At 39.8% G+C, this 19,245-nt stretch overlaps 1 protein-coding gene and 1 non-coding gene across 2 annotated transcripts in view; both read left to right on the top strand.

Moving 5' to 3' along the window:
- Positions 1–18,873, top strand: part of LOC127206330 (calcium-activated chloride channel regulator 3A-1-like) — a 22,994-nt gene extending 4,121 nt beyond the window's left edge. The window contains exons 5-13 of the mRNA XM_051165612.1: positions 3,380–3,607; positions 5,327–5,548; positions 7,617–7,794; positions 9,209–9,309; positions 9,969–10,193; positions 10,546–10,816; positions 14,619–14,786; positions 15,340–15,576; positions 18,216–18,873. Coding sequence (XP_051021569.1) covers positions 3,380–3,607; positions 5,327–5,548; positions 7,617–7,794; positions 9,209–9,309; positions 9,969–10,193; positions 10,546–10,816; positions 14,619–14,786; positions 15,340–15,576; positions 18,216–18,538 — 1,953 coding nt within the window. The 3' untranslated portion in view covers positions 18,539–18,873. The remainder of the gene's footprint in view (positions 1–3,379; positions 3,608–5,326; positions 5,549–7,616; positions 7,795–9,208; positions 9,310–9,968; positions 10,194–10,545; positions 10,817–14,618; positions 14,787–15,339; positions 15,577–18,215) is intronic.
- Trnaa-agc (transfer RNA alanine (anticodon AGC)) lies at positions 16,081–16,158 on the top strand. The gene has a single exon. It is a non-coding gene; the product is annotated as a tRNA-Ala (tRNA).
- Positions 18,874–19,245: the final 372 nt, after the last annotated feature.

The raw sequence follows: 19,245 nt of genomic DNA, 5'->3' as shown, positions 1-19,245 counted from the left end.
CAGAGTGCCCCTCCCTTTGTTTACGCCTGTTGAACTTCTGTCTAGAGTAACAACTTTGTTTTTAATTCTTCCCTATATCTTATTCATTTTACTTTTCTAATCTGCATTCTAAAATTTCCATTATCTTCTCACTACAGCTTACGAAACAGTCCTAAAATGTTGGTACTATAAAATACGTACAGTACTGTCTCCACAGGACAGATGTAGTAATAAGAAGTTCACTGGACACAGTTTGACCTAAAGTATCTTTAATTGTATAAAGTCTGACGGGAAAGGAGAGGTGTCTGGGAATCAGGTGGACACAGTACAGAAACCCATTCTGAAACTTTCTGTCTGTCATTGAGGGAGAATTGATAAATCAGAGATTTATTTCTCTTATCTAGTTCCAGGTGTTTTAATTGTGTCTGTGTGTATGTGCACATGATGTGTGTGATTGCGGGAGCCTGCAGAGCCCATAGGCATCTAGTACCCTGGAGCTGGAGTTACAGACAGTCCGTGATGACCCCACACACACGGGTTCTGGGAATTGAACAGAGTCCTCTGCAGGAGCGGTATGCGCTCTTCACACTGAGCCAGCTTGTCTACCCCGGTTCTCCCGTCTTTATTTGGAAACTAAAATATACAATCTGCATTGTCGTTGTTATCGGTTCATAGGGGTTAATATAAACAAAGAATTAACAGTGCTTTACACAAGGTGGATAGAAAATAAACCAGAGATTCGATTATAAAATTCATAATATAGTTGGAACGTAGGTATTTGTGTCTTTCTCAATCTTTCCTTTTTCTAATTTTTGGTTTTTCGGGACAAGGTTTCTCTGAGTAGTCTTGGACTCACTTTGTAGACCAGGCTGGTCTCGAACTCCCAGCAGTCTGCCTGCCTCTGCCCCCAAGTGCTGGGATTAAAGGTATACGCCACCTAATTTTGATAGAGACATAATAAATTTAGTGGGATAAAGTTTGATATTTCAATAGTATCCAGAGTATAATAATCATCTGGAACTATCGTAGTCATCATTTCAAACACATGCCGTTGTGATATGAATGTTCAAAATCCTCATGTCTGTTACATTTGAAACTCAGAACTATGGTTAAATGTGATCACCCCGCCCCCTGTATACACCCTCACCCTATAGAGTACTGCAGCTTACTCCTGCTCTCTGAGTGAAATAAATGTTGCAGGTGCAACCTCTTGTCATCTCCCTCTTTCACCCACTGCACACCGGCAGTGAACTCATATTGCGTTCTACTTCAAGTAGATCTTTTTCTAAGCCTCAACATATTAGTAAAGTATTTGTCTCCCCATGCCTAGCTTATTTCAATTAGCACAATGACCCCAAGAATCATCAATGATGGGACATGTAATAGCACTTCATTCACTCTATGATATTCCATGGTGGATACATACATTTTATTAATGCAGTCATCCACTGGTGGACACTCATCTTGACTTATATTTCTATATTTTGATTAGCATGGCCAACGTGGCCATACAACTTCATGGGAGTAACACACTGATTTCCATAATTTGATTCCAATATATACCCAGCAGTAAAGGTTCTGGATCATATAGTATTTCTATTTTTAGTTTTTGGAGGTACTCCTATAGTTTGCCCTAAAAATGGGTGAACTATATTATATCCATAACCAACAATGCAAGTTTATCTTTCCAGGATTCTTCCCAACATTTTTAATCTTTTTTATTATAACCATCTAACTAAAGTAAGATGGTAGCTCACCAAGGCCATAATTTGCACTTCTTGACAACAGTGTTGAATTGTTTTATATATCTAGCATTCATTTCTATGTCTTTGCTTAAAAATATCTCTTCATATCACCTGCACATTGTCAACCTAATTATTTGTAGATTTTTCTGCTCAGTTATTCCCTCAAATAACATAAATTCTGAATATTAATCACTTGTCAGGTGAATAATTTATATGTCTTTTCTGCTACCATGAAGACTGCATTTACTGGGGTTTTTGTTGTTGTTGTTTGCTTGTTTTTGCTTTGGTTTGGTTTGGTTTTTTGACACAGGGTTTCTCTGTGTAGTCCTGGCTATCTTGAACTCACTTTGTAGACCAGGCTGGCCTCAAACTCACAGAGATCCACCTGCCTCTGCCTCCCAAGTGCTGGGATTATATGTATGCACCACCACTGCCTGGTTTTATTTACTGGTATTTAACTTGCTGTGATCCCAGTGTTAATGCAAAGAAAAGTTTCTATACAGGTAAAATATACTTTAAAACATGAAATTTATGAAAGTATTCAAAACAACTAATCAAAATAGTATATCTCCAAACTGCAAGATCAGTTAATTAAAAGAAGCAAATTGCTGGCAACAAATATTTACAAGACAGATGTTTATAAAGACATAGTTTCTGATAAAAACTAAAAACTCTTAAGAAACCTAAAAATGATGAAAATTCAAGTAAAAACAGAGACTTGAAATTTTCTTCTAATTTTTTAAGTGAATGTATTTTATGTAAATGGGTGTATCGCTGTGCCCCATGAGTGTGCCTGGTGTGCATGGATGACACAAGAAGGTGTCAGAAGTTAGAGACAGTTGTGAACCCCCATGTGGGTGCTGGGAATTGAACCGAGGTCCTCTGCAGGACTAGCCAGTATTTTAACTGTGAAGCCGTCTCTCCTGGCCCTTCTTACTTCCCTAGTTTTAAGTGGATGTGCCTCGGGGACATATTTAACACATGATTGAGAGAACTTCACTTTCATCAACTGAAACTGGAACAACAAAAAAAGTCAGCATCCAAACAGACATGACATCATGTGACTCGAGAGGACATTCAGAACATGCACTAATAAAACACCCATGGACCGAATTATTAGATGCAGTTCACCACTTGCAGACATAACTACATTTCTTAATTTTCTCCCTGCACTTTTATTAAATTTTCGGGTATACTGTTTTTACATATCAGAGCTAGATTGTTAGTGTCCGTCCTCAGGTTTCTGGGCCTCTCTGTGAAGATGTGGAGTCTACATTATTAAAGAGCGTTTCTCCTGCGCCAGTTTTAGGAGAACATTAGGAATTAGCACGAGCCCTAACCCTCTTTTCTTAAAATTAACTCAAGACATGAGAGCCTTAAAGTCTAGAAGAAAAAGCTAGATGCTAATTCAAGCAGTTGTGCAAGCCACCATCATCCTTCATCCTTCGCCTACGCAACTTGATTGGCCCTAAAAGAACCTCCCAAAAGCATGTGCTTCGCCATGCTGCCACCCCAAGCCTGCCGAACGAATGGCAAAAGATCTGAACGCAGGAGACAGATTCTGTTTAGGATGCACGAGGCAGCTAACTTCATATTTGGGAGGGGACCCCTTATAAATTATTACAATAGCATGTTTTAAACTGACTTTGCTTCAGGTGGTTGAATTTTGCACAGAAGAAACCCACAATAAGGAAGCCCCGAACCTACAAAACAAAATGTGCGACCGCAGAAGCACGTGGGACGTAATCAAGGAATCCGCTGACTTTCGTAAAGCCACTCCCATGACAGGGACGGAAGCACCGCCTCGACCTACGTTTGCTCTGCTGAAGTCCAAAAGGCGAGTGGTCTGCCTGGTGCTGGATAAATCTGGAAGCATGGACTCGGTAAGACACTTCCTGCTGGAGTTCTTAAGTATTTCAGTTAAATATAGGTTATACTTTATTCTTAGGTTTAGTTGTAGTAAACTAACATATATGATCACATACAAATATAAATATATACTCATGACTATATATATGTGTGTGTATATTCATGTTCAGATAAATATCTGTGCAATGATTTTATGTAAACACGTTTATTTAAAAAGCAAGTTATTAGGCCTACTACTCCATCAAGAAAGATGAATCTCCTCCTCCAGCAGCCATTAGCTGCCCACAGCTCCTCCTGAGCCCTCGCCCATCCGTATGCGCTGTCGGTGGACTTGACCTTCTGTAGGGACCCACAGCTGCTGTCAGGTCATGGGTGCAGTGCGCATATCATGCCCAGAAGACAGCTCTCACACTCTTTCCACCTCCTCTCCTGCCGCATTTTCTGGACTGGGGAGAAGGCAGGGTATAGATGTCCCATTTACGGCTGACCACTGACTCAAAATTCATTGATTCCGAGCACTTTGGCCAGTTATGAGGCTGTGAGTTAACTAACTACTGCCCACTGCATAGAGAAGCTTCTGTGAGTGTCCCAGAAGCTAAGACTCTGGAGCGCCATGGATCTCTGGGTATAAGCATATTTAGAAGGTACAAAAAAATGTGCATATTTGGTAAAATGTACCAGTAGTAGCTTCCCTACTGCAGCCTATGACCACACCAGCCTTGGGATCGTGACCATCTTTTCAATATGAGGCATGAATTATCACTTGTGGAGAGGGGCTCAGATCTGATCAGAAAGCAGTTGATTATACCCATAGCAGCGGTGCGCCTGTTGACCAGTGCGGTGGACGCATTTTGTTTGACAGGTGGGCACTGTAGTACCCAAGGTCCACCACTGAGTGAGATCATTAATGACTTATTTCCAGAGGCCTATTCTGCACCTTCTGGCAACATGAACACTATCCATCAGGGAAGATGTTTCTTGCTTATTTTCCAGCTTGATTTCTCTGTACCTACAACCAAAGTTACCTTACTAGTTCTAGGGGAACAACCAAAAGCAACAATAATTGTGTGTGTGTGTGTGTGTGTGTGTGTGTGTATTGTTTGGAGGGCTTTTGGAACCTTTTTGGTCAGCAAGTTATAAGAGGTATCCCACACTTGTCAGTGCAGTTATCATATAAAACCTAGGCCTTCTGGGAGCAGCAATATCCCATCAAGAGCACAGACATAATTTTTAATAATTATATCAACAATGTTCTATGGTCTTCTCAAATAATTCCTTACTAATGGGCATTTTGAAGATATTCGTTGTTACTTTTTAAAAATATATTCTAATGCGCCTCTTATGCACTTCAAAAAATCATTGCCTCGGCCAGGCACGGTGGCGCACGCCTTTAATCCCAGCACTCAGGGAGGCAGAGCAGATCAGAACCCTGTGAGTTCGAGGCCAGCCTGGTTACAAAGCAAGTCCAGGACAACCAAGGATATACAAGGAAACCCTGTCTCAAAAAAACAAAAGAAAAAAATAATTTCTTCAGCTGAAACTTTCAAATAGATAACTGTAGACTTTCTCAACCCTAACTAATGTTTAAACATTTTGAATCTTTTAATAAGATGAAAGAGTTAAAAATTTTTAATACATTACCATGTTCTACAGCCCACGGATGACTTTGTCATTCATTAACCTGTCAGTCTTTGAAGAGACTCTGCAGTTGTCCATCCATCTTTATCTTACAGGAAGACCGTCTTATTCGAATGAATCAAGCAGCCGAACTTTACTTAACTCAAATTGTTGAAAAGGAAACTATGGTTGGATTAGTCACCTTTGACAATAATGCCAAAATCCAAAATTCTCTAGAGATAATAGCTAATAATGGCTACCAAAAGATCATTGCAAATCTCCCTCAAAAGGCTTCTGGTGGAACTTCAATTTGCAAAGGACTTGAAGCAGGGTTCCAGGTAATTCTTTAAATGTAATATAACCTGCCATTTGCTTATTGCTTTCCGTCCTATTCATTTACCTTTGAGTAACAGGCGTGAATTCATAATTCCTTCATTTAATAACATTCTGAATAAGACAAAGAATTTCCAGGCACAGCCTCTCAGTGTCCAGTTGTTCCACTGATAAGATCATGAGATGCTGAGTGGCACTGGGCAGTGGATGAGGTGAAAGGTCCTTGGGCAGATGATCGTCAAAACCTCACTGAGGAGATACACATTTCTCTGGGACTATCATAGATAGAATTGCTATACATAGAACAAAATGTTACTAAAGTAATTAGTAATGGTATGGTATGGATAAAAGTCACAGCAGATGAAATTACATTTAAAGAGCCAGAGATAGAGACAACTCCAGAAGCAAAAAAACAATGAACGCAGGTGGGTATAAAACGAAATCATGACTGTGAACCTAAAAAGCGAGGACTTCCTCTTGACCACTGCACTCAGAGGTTATAGGACTCATCTAATTTTCTTCCACCTCTAAGTCAGCCTCCACTTTCGTGTATTTATGATCACGTTTGGAGCCACTGAAACAGAAGACTATTTCCTCCCATCATGCCCCACTTGCGCAAGCCATCCCTGCTACGCTATGCAAACCACTGACTCATATTGTCCCTCAGCTTTCTTTGTGGCACCTGTGTGTCAAAAACCACGTTGGTTTTAAAAACCTGAGGTGCTCACTCTACTGTGTACTATCTAAAAGATCGTGGGAAAGCAACAAGGCTGAAAATCTGTTTTCGCAAACACAGTAAGAGTATTAATAGTGTTGACCTCATTTAGCTGTGGCAATTATATAAAATAGGTAGTCACAAAGGTTTGCTATTATGAGAATAATTATCATGTGCCTATTCACTTCTAAACTATGATGAGCACTATATGTTAGAAATATACTCAAATGATTGTGCAAGTTGGTTATGTGTTTTTCTTAGTAAATTCTATTATGTCTTATATTTTGGTCATGAAGTTTATTACTGAACAGATGCTGGCAAATTGCATCCAACATTATAAGCAACCTTCACTTAATGAACTAATATCAATACATAAGTACATTATTTTCAGAATGATTAAAAAGTAGCTATGAATTGACTATATACTACATTGCTGTCTGTGCTAAATGCTTGAGATGTATGATCTCATATCTTTATCATTTTTGGAGTTGGGTAATATTATTATATGCATTCTGAACAAAATGAAGTTGAACTTTAGAATAATTAAATCTATCTCAAGGTCGTAATACAATTGCCAAATCTAGGATTGAGAGCTTTGTCTGTCTATGTCCATAAATTTGGCCATTACACTAACTATAAAGTGCGTGCATGTATGTGTGTGTGTTTGTGTGTGTGTGTATGTGTGTGTGAGGGTGTGAGTATGTGTGTGTGTGTGTGTGTGGTGTGTGAGTGTAGGGGAGTGCAAATTTTAGGAAAGACTAAACATAAATTAGAAAATAGCATTTCTTCTTAAGGTACCTAAAACCAAAGTGTCTAACACTAAGACTCTTAACTAACACTCTTCGTAAGAGAAGTCAGAAAACTATGAAAACCAACTATAACTGAAAATTTACCAACTTCTCCCTTCATGATAAGTCAAAGTTGTTTTGTTTTGGCAAATAATTAGATTCCTTAGTAGTAACTAAATAAAATAGATGAAAAGGTCACATATCAAATAATTCAATCTTGCTTGCCCAACTTTGGTGGTGATTTTGCAAATGCTGTTGAGTCTGAATCCCGCCACAACTGTCTGGGAGTCTTGCATCTCTGTCATATCCCACAGGGAGAAAAGAACAGCAGTTGCTTATATTCGTTTTTATTTATAGCCATTAAGTAGCTACTGTATCCTAGGAACTGTTATTGGAGATTTGTTCTTCCTCAATTGAGTATCCAAAATGTGTATATTTAGAGGATTAAAAAGTACTGCCTGGTGTTTTACTTCATTTATTCAATTAATGTAAAAGAGAAAGTAAAAGCTATGTGTGTTGTTTAATTTACTCAGAAGTAACAGTCTGTAATTAGCACCCTGCTTCTCACAGGCAATTTCCTCCAGTGGGCAGAGCACCTCTGGTTCTGAGATCGTACTGCTAACAGATGGGGAAGATAAGAACATAAATTCATGCTTTGAGGAGGTCAATCTCAGCGGTGCCATCATCCACACCATTGCCCTGGGGCCTTCTGCTGCCCGAGAGCTGGAGACTCTCTCAGACATGACAGGTACACTGCAGAACAGAGTCTGGACAGATGTTCTAGTGGGAAGCTGCTTGACAATTCCATCTTAAACTTACTTTTTCTCTCTCTCCCTTGACCTTCAGGTTAAGTTCTTTCCTCCGTCTCCGCTTCTTCACATAACAACTTCTTAAATTGCTTGGTACTTGCTGCCCTCATTTGTTCTTTATGCATTTTTCTATTCATTTCACTAAGAAGCAACTTCTGCCTTTAATGTAATTATAATACAATTCCAAAATACCATTCAGTCCCACAGCAAAGATTTAGATGTCTCATTTTTAGATGAGGACGTGGAAACCTGGAGACTACAAATGATTTTTCTCAAAAGGACAGGTAAAGCTCTGGCCACCAGTTCAGGACTTCCCATCATCCCACTCGGCTCCCACCACCTCACAAAATCTGCATGTAGAATATGTCTGCCCAGCATTCCTATCACACTGTAACCCAGGCCTCACAATGCCCCGCCTGGGTTATGTCAACAATCTTCCAGTTGGCCCCTCTGGCATTTGTTCGTTTAGTTAAAGTGCACCGCGTGGTGTGTTTCTGGCAGTCACTGGTCCAAGTCTCGTTCATAATGATCTATTCTTTCCTAACCCTTCATGCCCAAAACAGTCTCCTCTTTCAATCACACCATTCATGCTCTGCTTTTGCCTGTGTTTCCTCTATCCTAAACTGCCGTGCTCTGGTTGTCTGCTTGTGCTTTGACCCAATTAAGACATAAACATCCGGTTCATACGAACCATCTTTTTTGGTTCTGTTTGAGACAGCGTTTCTCTGTGTAGCCTTTTGCTCTCCTAGACTCTCTTTGTAGACGAGGCTAGCCTTGAACTCACAGCGATCTCCCTGCCTCTGCCTCCCTGACTGCTAGGATTACAGGCGTGCATCACCACTGCCCGGCCCTAGGAGCAATCTTAAGTCTCACCTTCCCTAGAACCACTAGACACTTAAGGCCAGTTTTACTAACGCACTTCCTTTTGATGAGTAGCTCACATAAAATAATGAAATTTGTGTTATTCTTCAATTTTCCATTTATCCTAGCTGTTTTTAATAAAAAATTTTGGTTAATATAATAAGTTCAGAGATACTCTGAAAGTCCTTGAGATTCTTAGAAAGTCATCTTTTGTGGAGTTTAAAAAGAAATACTAACTATAGGCTTGTGAGATGGCTCAGTGAGTAAAGGTGCTTACCTTCAAGTTCACAACCTGATTTCAACCTCTGAACCAACATAGTGGAAAGAGAGAAGCAGCTCCAACAGGCTGCCCTCTGACTTCCATGCACGGGAGCACACACACACTAAAATAAATGTACTTTTTAATTTAATAACAAAATGGAAATATCAAGTGGATTTTAAAGTAAATTGCTGATGATACATTTGATTTTCCCATTTAAAACTCCCCTTTAGGAGGGCTTCGTTTTTATGCCAACAAAGACGTAAGTGGCCTTATCGACGCGTTCAGTAGACTTTCATCCATGAGTGGCGACATCTCACAGCAGGCTCTGCAGGTCAGTACTCTGAGAAAATACTTTGCAATATTTTCTCTGAGTTCCAATAAACTCCTATTATGTTACTTACTACCTGTTCTTTCTCTAATAAATCATGCTTTTGCCAAAAAAAAATTCCGTTGTGAAAAACAAAAACACCATTAGGGATTTTGCTTTTATATGACATGATCTCTTGCATTCTTCTTAGTTTTGTGTGTGTGTGTGTGTGTGTGTGTGTGTGTGTGTGTGTGTGTGAAGCAGAAAGCTATTCAACAATGCCCTCTCTTAAAGTTAATTTCTTTCTCTCCCTTGACCTTCAGGGTAAGGTCTTTCCTCCTTCTCTGCTTCTTCACATAACAACTTCTTAAATTATTTGGTACCTGCTGCTCCCATTCGTTCTTTATCCATTTTCTATTCACTAAACAGAAGCTTGTCTCTATGGTTATTCAAATACAAGTACAAGATGTTTTCTCAGTTCCAAAATACCATTCAGTCCCAGACTTGGCCGCTGGCTCGCTGTAGAGGAGTATGTGTGTGAGCATGCGGAGAATGTTTTCATTCTTTGCCACTGCAATTGAACCTTAAACGTGGGTTTTTAATTACTGTGAACTGCCTAAACTTAAAATTCCACTGCCTAAAATAATAAATTGCTTTTCTGTGTTTGTTTGCTTCTGTTACAGTTGGAGAGCAAAGCCTTGAACGCCACAGGGAGGGAGTGGGTGAGGGGCACTGTGCCTGTGGACAGCACCATTGGAAACGACACGTTCTTTGTTGTCACCTGGGAAGAACAAAAGCCACAAATTATTCTTCAAGATCCAAAAGGAAACACATATGAAACCTCAGATTTCAAAGACAATGAATTAAATATTAGGTCTGCTCGACTTCAAATCCCAGGCATCGCAGAGGTAAGTCTATTCCTTTTACTATGTTTTATTAATCCGTCCTTGTGTTTAAAAAAAAAAAAAAAGTTACATTGTCAGTGTTAAAACAATGACAGAGTATCTTTCTTTAAAAATTAAGTAGAGTAAGCATTCAAATCCATATTATCTATTATGTTTTAACAATCACATACTAAAAAATCACTATTGAGGTGAGGACTGTCTCTACTATTAACAGAAACTTGCTTAGCATGCATGAGGCCTGGGTTCCATATTCCGAGCCCCAAATTTTTTTTAATTTGGTTTATTTTCCCAAACCATTGTACATGCCAAGTAGCAGGAAAATATTATCAAAGATCTTAAAAGAAATTTCTTTCAGACAGGTACTTGGACTTACAGCCTCTTCAACACCAACACCAAATCCCAGCTGCTAACCGTGACAGTGACCACTCGAGCAAGAAGTCCTACCAGGCCTCCAGTGATCGCAACTGCGCACATGAGTCAGAGCACAGCACAGAAGGACAGCCCAATGATCATTTATGCGCGTGTCAGCCAAGGGTTTTTGCCTGTTCTGGGAGCCAATGTCACAGCCATTATAGAAGCTGAAGGTGGACATCAAGTCACCCTGGAACTCCGGGACAACGGGGCAGGTAATGGCAGCCTGCAGTAATACCATGGGATTTAAATCCTCCCATAGGATTCTATAACTTAGAAGTCAACACTTTGTTTTGTTTTTTAATATATTTTATTAATTTGTTCATATTACATCTCAATTGTTATCCCATCCCTTGTATCCTGCCATTCCTCCCTCCCTCCCATTTTCCCCCTACTTCCCTCCCCTATGACTGTGACTGAGGGGGACCTCCTCCCCCTGTATATGCTTATAGGGTATCAAGTCTCTTCTTGGTAGCCTGCTATCCTTCCTCTGAGTGCCACCAGGCCTCCCCATCCAGGGGACGTGGTCAAATATGGGGCACCAGAGTTCGTGTGAAAGTCAGACCCAACTCTCCACTCAACTGTGAAGAATGTCCTGTCCATTTGGGTAGATCTGGGTAGGGGTTTGACGTTTACTGTATGTATTGTCCTTGGCTGGTGCCATAGTTTGAGCAGAACCCCTGGGCCCAGATCCGCCCATCATAATGATCTACTTGTAGGTTTCTAGGACCCTGTGGGTCCTTCTATTTCCCCCATTCTCCCTTGATTCTCTCACCTAGAGTCCCAATAGGAAGTCTTCCCTCTGTCACACTTTGCTGGTGAGCAAAGACTTTCTTGGGACATGCCCCTTGGGCTAGTGTCCAGATATAAGTGAGTATATACCATTTGATTCTTTCTGCTTCTGGGTTAACTTACTCATTATGAACACTTTTTAAAATACTTCCAAACCTATTTGAGTAATTATGCCTTTAAAGCTTTTTACTTGGTTATCTTGAGGAAGTAAGCATAGACAGAATCACATTTATACTGGTTAAATTCCCTTATCAATTTTATATTTCCGATGAAACTTAAAGGTATAATGTTTCCATTTTACTAATATTAGTGCTTTGCTTATGCTTTTTCTGTCTGGTTATATTTTTGGTTCTGATAAGCTTCTTTTTTAGTGTTCATTGTATATACTTAAAGGCTTTCCAAATAAGTATAGTACATATTTTAACCATAGTCACCCTCCTATAGTTTCTTCTTTCTCTCTCTTGCTCCTCCCACTAGTGACTATCATTATCCTGGTCTCATACTTTCAGATGTAATTTTATTTATCTATATAAATTCCAGTATCCACAAATCAGGGAAAATATGTAGTTTTGTCTGTATCTGATTTATGTTGTTCAATATGGTGATCTCAATTTGCATCCATCTTCCTGTAAGTGACATCATTTCATTCTTCTTAAGGCTGTGTAACACTCTACTGGGTATGTGGGCCACATTTTCTTATCCACGCATCTTTTGACTGCCACCTGGGCTGATTCTCTAGCCTGGCTATTATGAATGGTGCTGCAGTCAACATCAGCATTTAATGAAGTCCTTTGTGTATATGCCTAGGAGTGCTATGGCGGGAATATGCTGTTCTTCTACTTTTAATTTTCTGAAGAACTTTCATACTGATTTCTACGAGTACTGACCTAATTTACATCTCCAAAAACATTGTGTGAGAGTTTTCTCTGATCCTTACACACACACACACACACACACACACACACGTGTTTTGTCAACATTTTTTATTAGTTGTTTGCCTAATAACAAACATTCTGACTGTGATGAGAAAAAGAAAAATGGAGTGTCAATGTACTTTAATGTACTTTAGATTTGCATTTTCCTGATGACTAAGGATATTGGACACTCTTCATGTGGTCATTGACAATTCTCAATAAATGTTAGTACTTCAGCTTTGAAAATAACCCATTAATTGAGTTGTTCACTTTGGTAGTTCGTTATTTAGTTATTTATACACTCGCGATCTTTATCCTATCAGCTCTATAGCTAGCAAATATTTTTTTCTGTATGACAGGCTTTGTTTGGTTGCTTACATGTTTTTTAATTTCGTGTTCCACTTGTCGGTTCTTAGATTTATCACCAAGTTATTTGTGGCCTTCAAGAAAGTCCTTTCGCCAATGCCTATATTCTGAAGTGTTTTCTTCCAACAGATTTAGATTTTCAGATCACACACACTAAGGTTTCATTCTTCTACATGTTTCTGTTCAGTTTCCCCAGTACTATTGGTTGACAAGGCTTATGGTACAGGAATTTTAACTCAGAACATGGCTGCTCTGGCAAAAGATCATATTGAAAGACCTTCTAAGTCTGTGTGATCCAGCTGGAATACAAACATGCCTTTAATCCAGGAGACAGAGGCAAGCAGATCTGAGTTCAAAGCCAGCCTGCTATAGAGCAAATTTTAGCGGGGGGTGGGGGGGGAGCTTAGGTATAGGCATGGTGGAACACACCTTTAATCCCAAACAATGAAGGTGAAGTTAGTTTGTAGAAGGAAGCACCCATGTTTGAAAGTGATGTCTAATTGAGTGGCGGAAAAAAAGAAAGTGATGAATCAGAGATGACCTAATAGGACACGCTCAACTCTCATGAGAAGAGAGAGGAAAGGGAAGCTAATTAAGGGGCAATGCAGAGAGAGAGAAGGCAGTTTCACCAGGACAGTAGTAAACGGGTTTCAGAGAGAGAACTCAGATGCAGACAGAAGGAGCCAGAGAATGAGAAGGAGCCAGGAGATTAGAGCAGACTGCTGAGTAAGTTTGAGGCCAAGCAGAGCAATTCAGAGGCTGAGAGAAAAGCCACATTGAATAAATTACCTGGGGGAGGAGTTTGAGTCAGAACAGCTGAGTTGAACCAGGCAGCCCAGAGCTCAGGAAAAACAAGAAAGGGGTGAGCTTATCAAGCCATAAGTATCAGGCTGAAAACACTCTAGGCCTAGGTTAGATTGTACGGAAGCTAGAAGCTTCCAGGACTAGGCCTAGGTTAGCAGACAGAGGCAGTGAGCCTAAGAAACAATAACTGAAGCAGGCAAATAAAGGTTCATTTTATAGCCTATCTTTCTTCAGCTTTGTCATCTTTGTCAAAAAAAAAAAAAAATCACATGGTTTTACTATGTGTAATGCTAGGTTCTCTGTTCTGTTGCACTGGGCTGCATTTCTCTCTTATGGCAGTACCACGTTACATGGTGACACCGCCAGGATTGTTCATTTTATTCAGCATGGATTTGGCTATTCTGGGTCCTTTGTGTTTCCATGAGGATTTTCTAATTGTTTGTTGTTGTTGTTTTTCTATTCCCGTGAAGAATGTCATTGAACTTTTTATTGGGATTGAATGAATCTGCAGATTGCTTTTGGCTATGCTGCCATTTTCACAGTACTAATCCTGCTGATGTGTAAGCACGAAAGAACTTTCCACCTTGAAGTGTCCTTTTTTTTAATTTCCTTCTTCAGTGTTTTAAATCTCTTATTGAAGAAGTCTTTCACTTCCTTGATTAAGGTTATTCCTGGGTATTTTAAAAGGTGTTATCACTTTCCTGTTTTTTTCTTTTCTCTCAGCATGTTCATTATTGGTATATGGGGAAAGCTACTGACTTTTTAATCGGTAATAATTGCACATCAGATAAGCTTCATTGGTTACACTACTGTCATTGCACAAAAGTTGGCTGCTTTTTTTATATTGGTTTTACATCCTGCTTCTTTGCTAAATGTCTCTGTCTGTTCTGAGAGTTTTTTGGATACGTTTCTATTGTGAAATAAACGTAAGTGCTAATGTTAACTGAATGCCTACTGTAAGTTATATCTTCTAAGACAACAGCATTTGCACGTAGTCAACTCAGGCTTTGTAACAAGGCACTATGATCCAGCATTTAAACTATGCTATACTCTCTGTCAAACTCGTCTCACCAATGCTCACAAACAGTTCAACTTTCATTTTAATTTACTATGTGATGAATTTCTGTGTTTCGTGATCAAGGTGCTGACACTGTTAAAAATGATGGCATCTACACAAGATATTTTGTAGATGATCGTGGAAACGGTAGACACAGTTTAAAAGTGCGAGCCCAAGCAAGAAAAAATACAGCCAGGCTAAGCTTAAGACAACAGAACAAGTCTTTATATCTACCTGGCTATGTTGACAATGGTAAGTATCATTAAAATAGATACTCATTACCGGCTTCCATACATATATGCATGCATATGTATATATGTGTATATATGCATTATGTAGCAAATATACTATAACATATATCAAACCCTGAAAAGGGTAACATACATGGTAAACCCAAGTATGAAATTATGGAGTCATTCGTGTGATTCAAAATAATATCCATGTCAGTGGACCCAGCATAAATCACATTTCCACATATTTTGTTAACATCTTCCTCGGTTTGTTTCATTTCCAATGAAAAATACATTTCCCGACCTCATGAAAGAAGCCTTATAATAAATACTACAGCCAGGGAGTTGAATGAAACCCCATCATTGTCACCACAGAACTCACACGGCGAAGACGGTGGGTTAAACGGGGTTAAAAGTTAGTTTGAACTTACATTTCCAAATGATGTTTAAGCAAGCTTTTCTTCCTCTTTTCATGCCTGTGGTCAAGCTACATGAGTCCTGAACGGATGTAAGGTCAGCAAACGATAAAGGGCAGACAACATGAGAGTCATAAATACCTGGCGGTGTTTTTATAGGTAAAATTATACTGAACCCACCGAGACCGGAAATCCAAGAAGCAGCAGAAGCTACAGTGGAGGACTTCCGTAGACTAACCTCTGGAGGGTCGTTTACTGTGTCTGGAGCGCCCCCTGATGGTGACCACGCTCAGCGGTTCCCACCCTGTAAAATCAGAGACCTGGAGGCTGAGTTTATAGGCGGTCTTGTTCACCTTACATGGACGGCCCCTGGCAAGGTCCTCGATACAGGAAGAGGTAAGTTTGATAGTGAGTTATAAAGCATTCTAAATGAAATCACATGGGTATGTTTTCTTAAAGTTTTCCAAGTGTCTCATTTATAAATATTATTTATGGAGTGGCTACTATAGGCCATTATTCATTTGTTTTTAAATGTAAAAACTGAACTTCAAGAAAGATAGAATTGGCCAACATAATTCCTGTAATTGTAATTTAAAATTCTAGACCCGTCTTTAAGATTAAGTACCCCCAATCTCTACTCTCTGTCTGATTGACGTTAAAATAGATGAGTGAGACAGACAGACAGTTGATAGACAAATCAAGGCAGCCATACTGACCACAAGGCATGTGTGGGGAGCAGCAGATAGAGAGATACAGCTTATCAATGGGCAAACTAACTGTTAAGCAGGAGGCTTTAGCTAGGCCCAGGGCAGCAGTGCGGATTGACACAAAAAAATGAAAGCTTCTCACCACATACCTAAAATATCTTCACATTTCCCGAAAACATAAAAAATAAACTCTTGTGAACAGGGTGTAGCTCAGTGGTAGAGTGCTTGCCTAGCGTGCACAAGGCCCTGAGTTCAATTCTCAGCACCACATATAGGTAAGAAATAAGCAAATAAGCTTACTTAAATAATTAAGTCCACACCAAGAGAGGCCACTCGATGTTTTCCTCTCACATTTCAAAACGTGAGATATTTTAAATTAATTTATTTATTCACTTTACATGCCAATGGTAGCCCTCTCCCTCTCTCTTCCCCATCCCCCCCTTTCCTCAGAGCAGGGGAGATCCCCCACTACCATCCCACCCTGCTCTCTCATCAACTAACATCAGGACTGAGCACTTTGCCTGTGGCCTGGTGAGGCAGCACAGAAACTAGAGAGGACGCCCTCTAACTAGACAGGACTCCCAGTGCAGAGAGGGAAAAAAACATTTTTATATCAATGACTTTGGTAGATTGCTAAAAATCAGTGTGTAAAGCCTCCTGCTTTCCCTTCCTGATAAAATAATAGTGTTTTTTAAAGAGGAGATAAAATCATTTCAGACTGTCATTAACTACTACTTATTAAATAGCAAAAGCACTTTCATGCATTTATCACTTATAATTCTCACCACTTAAATAGTAGGCATTCCAAAGGGCTTGCCAAGTGGATTAAATTACTAAATCTGTTTTATACATTTAAAAACTGAAGCTGGGGGGATAGGCTAAAGAGGTGGTCCAGCAAGTAAGAGCACAGCTGTACCCCACAGAGAGCCGGGGCGCAGAGCAAGGCATCTGGGGGATGGTTGTCACTGCACAGGTATTAGAGCTAAAATAACTAGTTCTAGGTGCGATTTTTTTTTTTTTTAATTCAAGCGAAAAACTTAAAACATAGGAAACGCACCAAGTTCTACCTTGCAATTCAAGCCAACAAACTTTTAAGAAGTATAGAACAATGGAGGAAGATGTCCAAAGTCAGTCTCTCACCTACACACAAACACACAAACACACACACACACACACACACACACACACACACACACTGAAACTGGAGATGAGAAACATTAAAGAATAGGAGAGGGGCTGTAGAGATGGCTCAACAGCGAAGAACACTGGTTGTTCTTCCAGAGGACCCAGGTTCAATTCCCAGCATGCACAAGGCAGCTGACAGTCAGTAGTCACCTGTTACTCCAGCCCCAAGGGACTCTCTTCTGACCTTCTTCACACCAGACGTGCACACGGAGCACAGGCATTACATGCAGGCAAAGCACCCACACACATAATAAAATAAAATACTAAAAATAAATGGAAAAAGCAATAGTGGGGTAGGACTAAGGTGCTGGTCGAGGTCGGACTAGGTCCTGAGCACATGGTTAGTGCTCAGCAGGCTTCTGCCCTTTAACTCACCCTCATCTGTTCTCCCCTGTCTTTCACTGAGTGCTCTGTCCTTCAACATAGAGACCGTTATCATTAAGAAGGAGATGCCACGCAACAGATATGAAATGGAGAGATTTATCTGGGGGAGGGAAAGGAGAAAGGAGTTGGGGCCTGAGTGGGCTATCAGACAGAGGATAGACAGATAGACAGACAGACAGACAGACAGACAGGAGGAAGGGGGGTTCCCCTTAGGGAAATAGACAGAGAGTGGGAAGCTGAGGAAGTGAGAGTGCAAGAGAGAGACCAGGTTGTTCCTTTTATAGCCTGGCACACACCTAGTGGCAAGTAATGATGTATGAGGTTGCTAAGCAACCTAGGGCAGGCTAGTGGATCTGCTTGTGAACACATACACACACACACACACACACACACGGTGGGGGAGAGAGGGGGAATAGGATACCATGGTCTTTACTGCACATGAATATTATGTTCCTTGTTCTAATTAAGACTCAGTTTTGCTTTTTCTGCCTTTCTAAAAGGAAACCTGGATTCTGCGTGGAGGACTGCTAATATATGATACTGAATTAAGTTTCCTGTGATTTTGAAACTGGACATTTTAAAATAACTGTTCATATACTTGTCTTTACAGGCAGTGACATAGGATAATCAAACACAAAGTGTATCTGGGCTCTCAGGCACTAAAGCTCGCATGCGCTTCTCATAACTCCCGCGCAGGCGCAGTGCAGTGCCGGAGAACAACCTCATGACTCTAATAAACATGATGTCTCTCTTTTCCAGCCCGTAGCTATGTCATCAGAATGAGTCAATTCTTCCAAGAAGATTTTAGCAATGCCGCTTTAGTGACTACTTCTGGTCTGATCCCTAAAGAGGCTGGCTTAAAAGAAACATTTAAATTCAAGCCAGAAACTTTAAGCATAGGACGTGGCACCGTGCTCTACTTTGTAATTCAGGCCAGAAATGAAGCAGGTCTCACCTCCGATGTCTCCAACATCGCACAAGCTGTCAACTTTATTGCTCCAGACAGTATCTCTGCACTGGGTCCTGACATCTCTGCAATCTGTCTGACAATTTGGGGGTTAACTGTTTTTTTCTTTTTTTAAACTTTATTTTAAACTAGAAAATATATTAGAACTAAAAGCCAATCTTGTATATACTTGTTAAGTGTTTCTTTAGAATGAATTTACTAAACCCAGTGTCTGCTAATCAGCAATTATAATATAGAAGTTCATATTCAAAGGTGAAAATTCCCTGAGTTAACTAACACCACTTTTCTTGCTTTATATAAGTCAAGATTAACATTGCCTCAATCGGTTTGTTAATTGTTCCATTTACTATGGAAATAAGATATCTGTTCCGTTTTCACTGCGTGATACAAAATTCCTTTTGCATATTAAGAAAATAAAAATCCATACAAGCCACTTGAAAGTAATTATACATATATGATAGCAAATTATTTTTTAGTTGAGTTATTTGTAAGAGAGATGGTGGAAAAAATAGTTTCTGTTTACACAACTGAAATCAAAAGAGACTATGGAAGCAATTTGTAAAGAAAAATGGTCTAAAGTGGTCATAAACTCAAATGCCCTTTGTCATCGACTAAAGGTGTTTTAGCAGTACAAGGCACAAAACGCCTACCAAGAGTGCCTTTGCCTACGAATTGAGGGCATCACGATAATAGTTTGTTTCATTTCTGGAACCATCCTTTGATCTTAAGAGCATCACCAAGATGTGCAACTAGAGCAGGGCAAAACTCGATATGTAGTAGATATCCAATAAATATTTACTAAATAATTAATACTTTTACACT

Source organism: Acomys russatus, chromosome 23 (assembly GCF_903995435.1).
Source record: "Acomys russatus chromosome 23, mAcoRus1.1, whole genome shotgun sequence".
NCBI classification, from domain to species: domain Eukaryota; kingdom Metazoa; phylum Chordata; class Mammalia; order Rodentia; family Muridae; genus Acomys; species Acomys russatus.
This window is presented reverse-complemented; position numbering and strand designations above follow the sequence as displayed.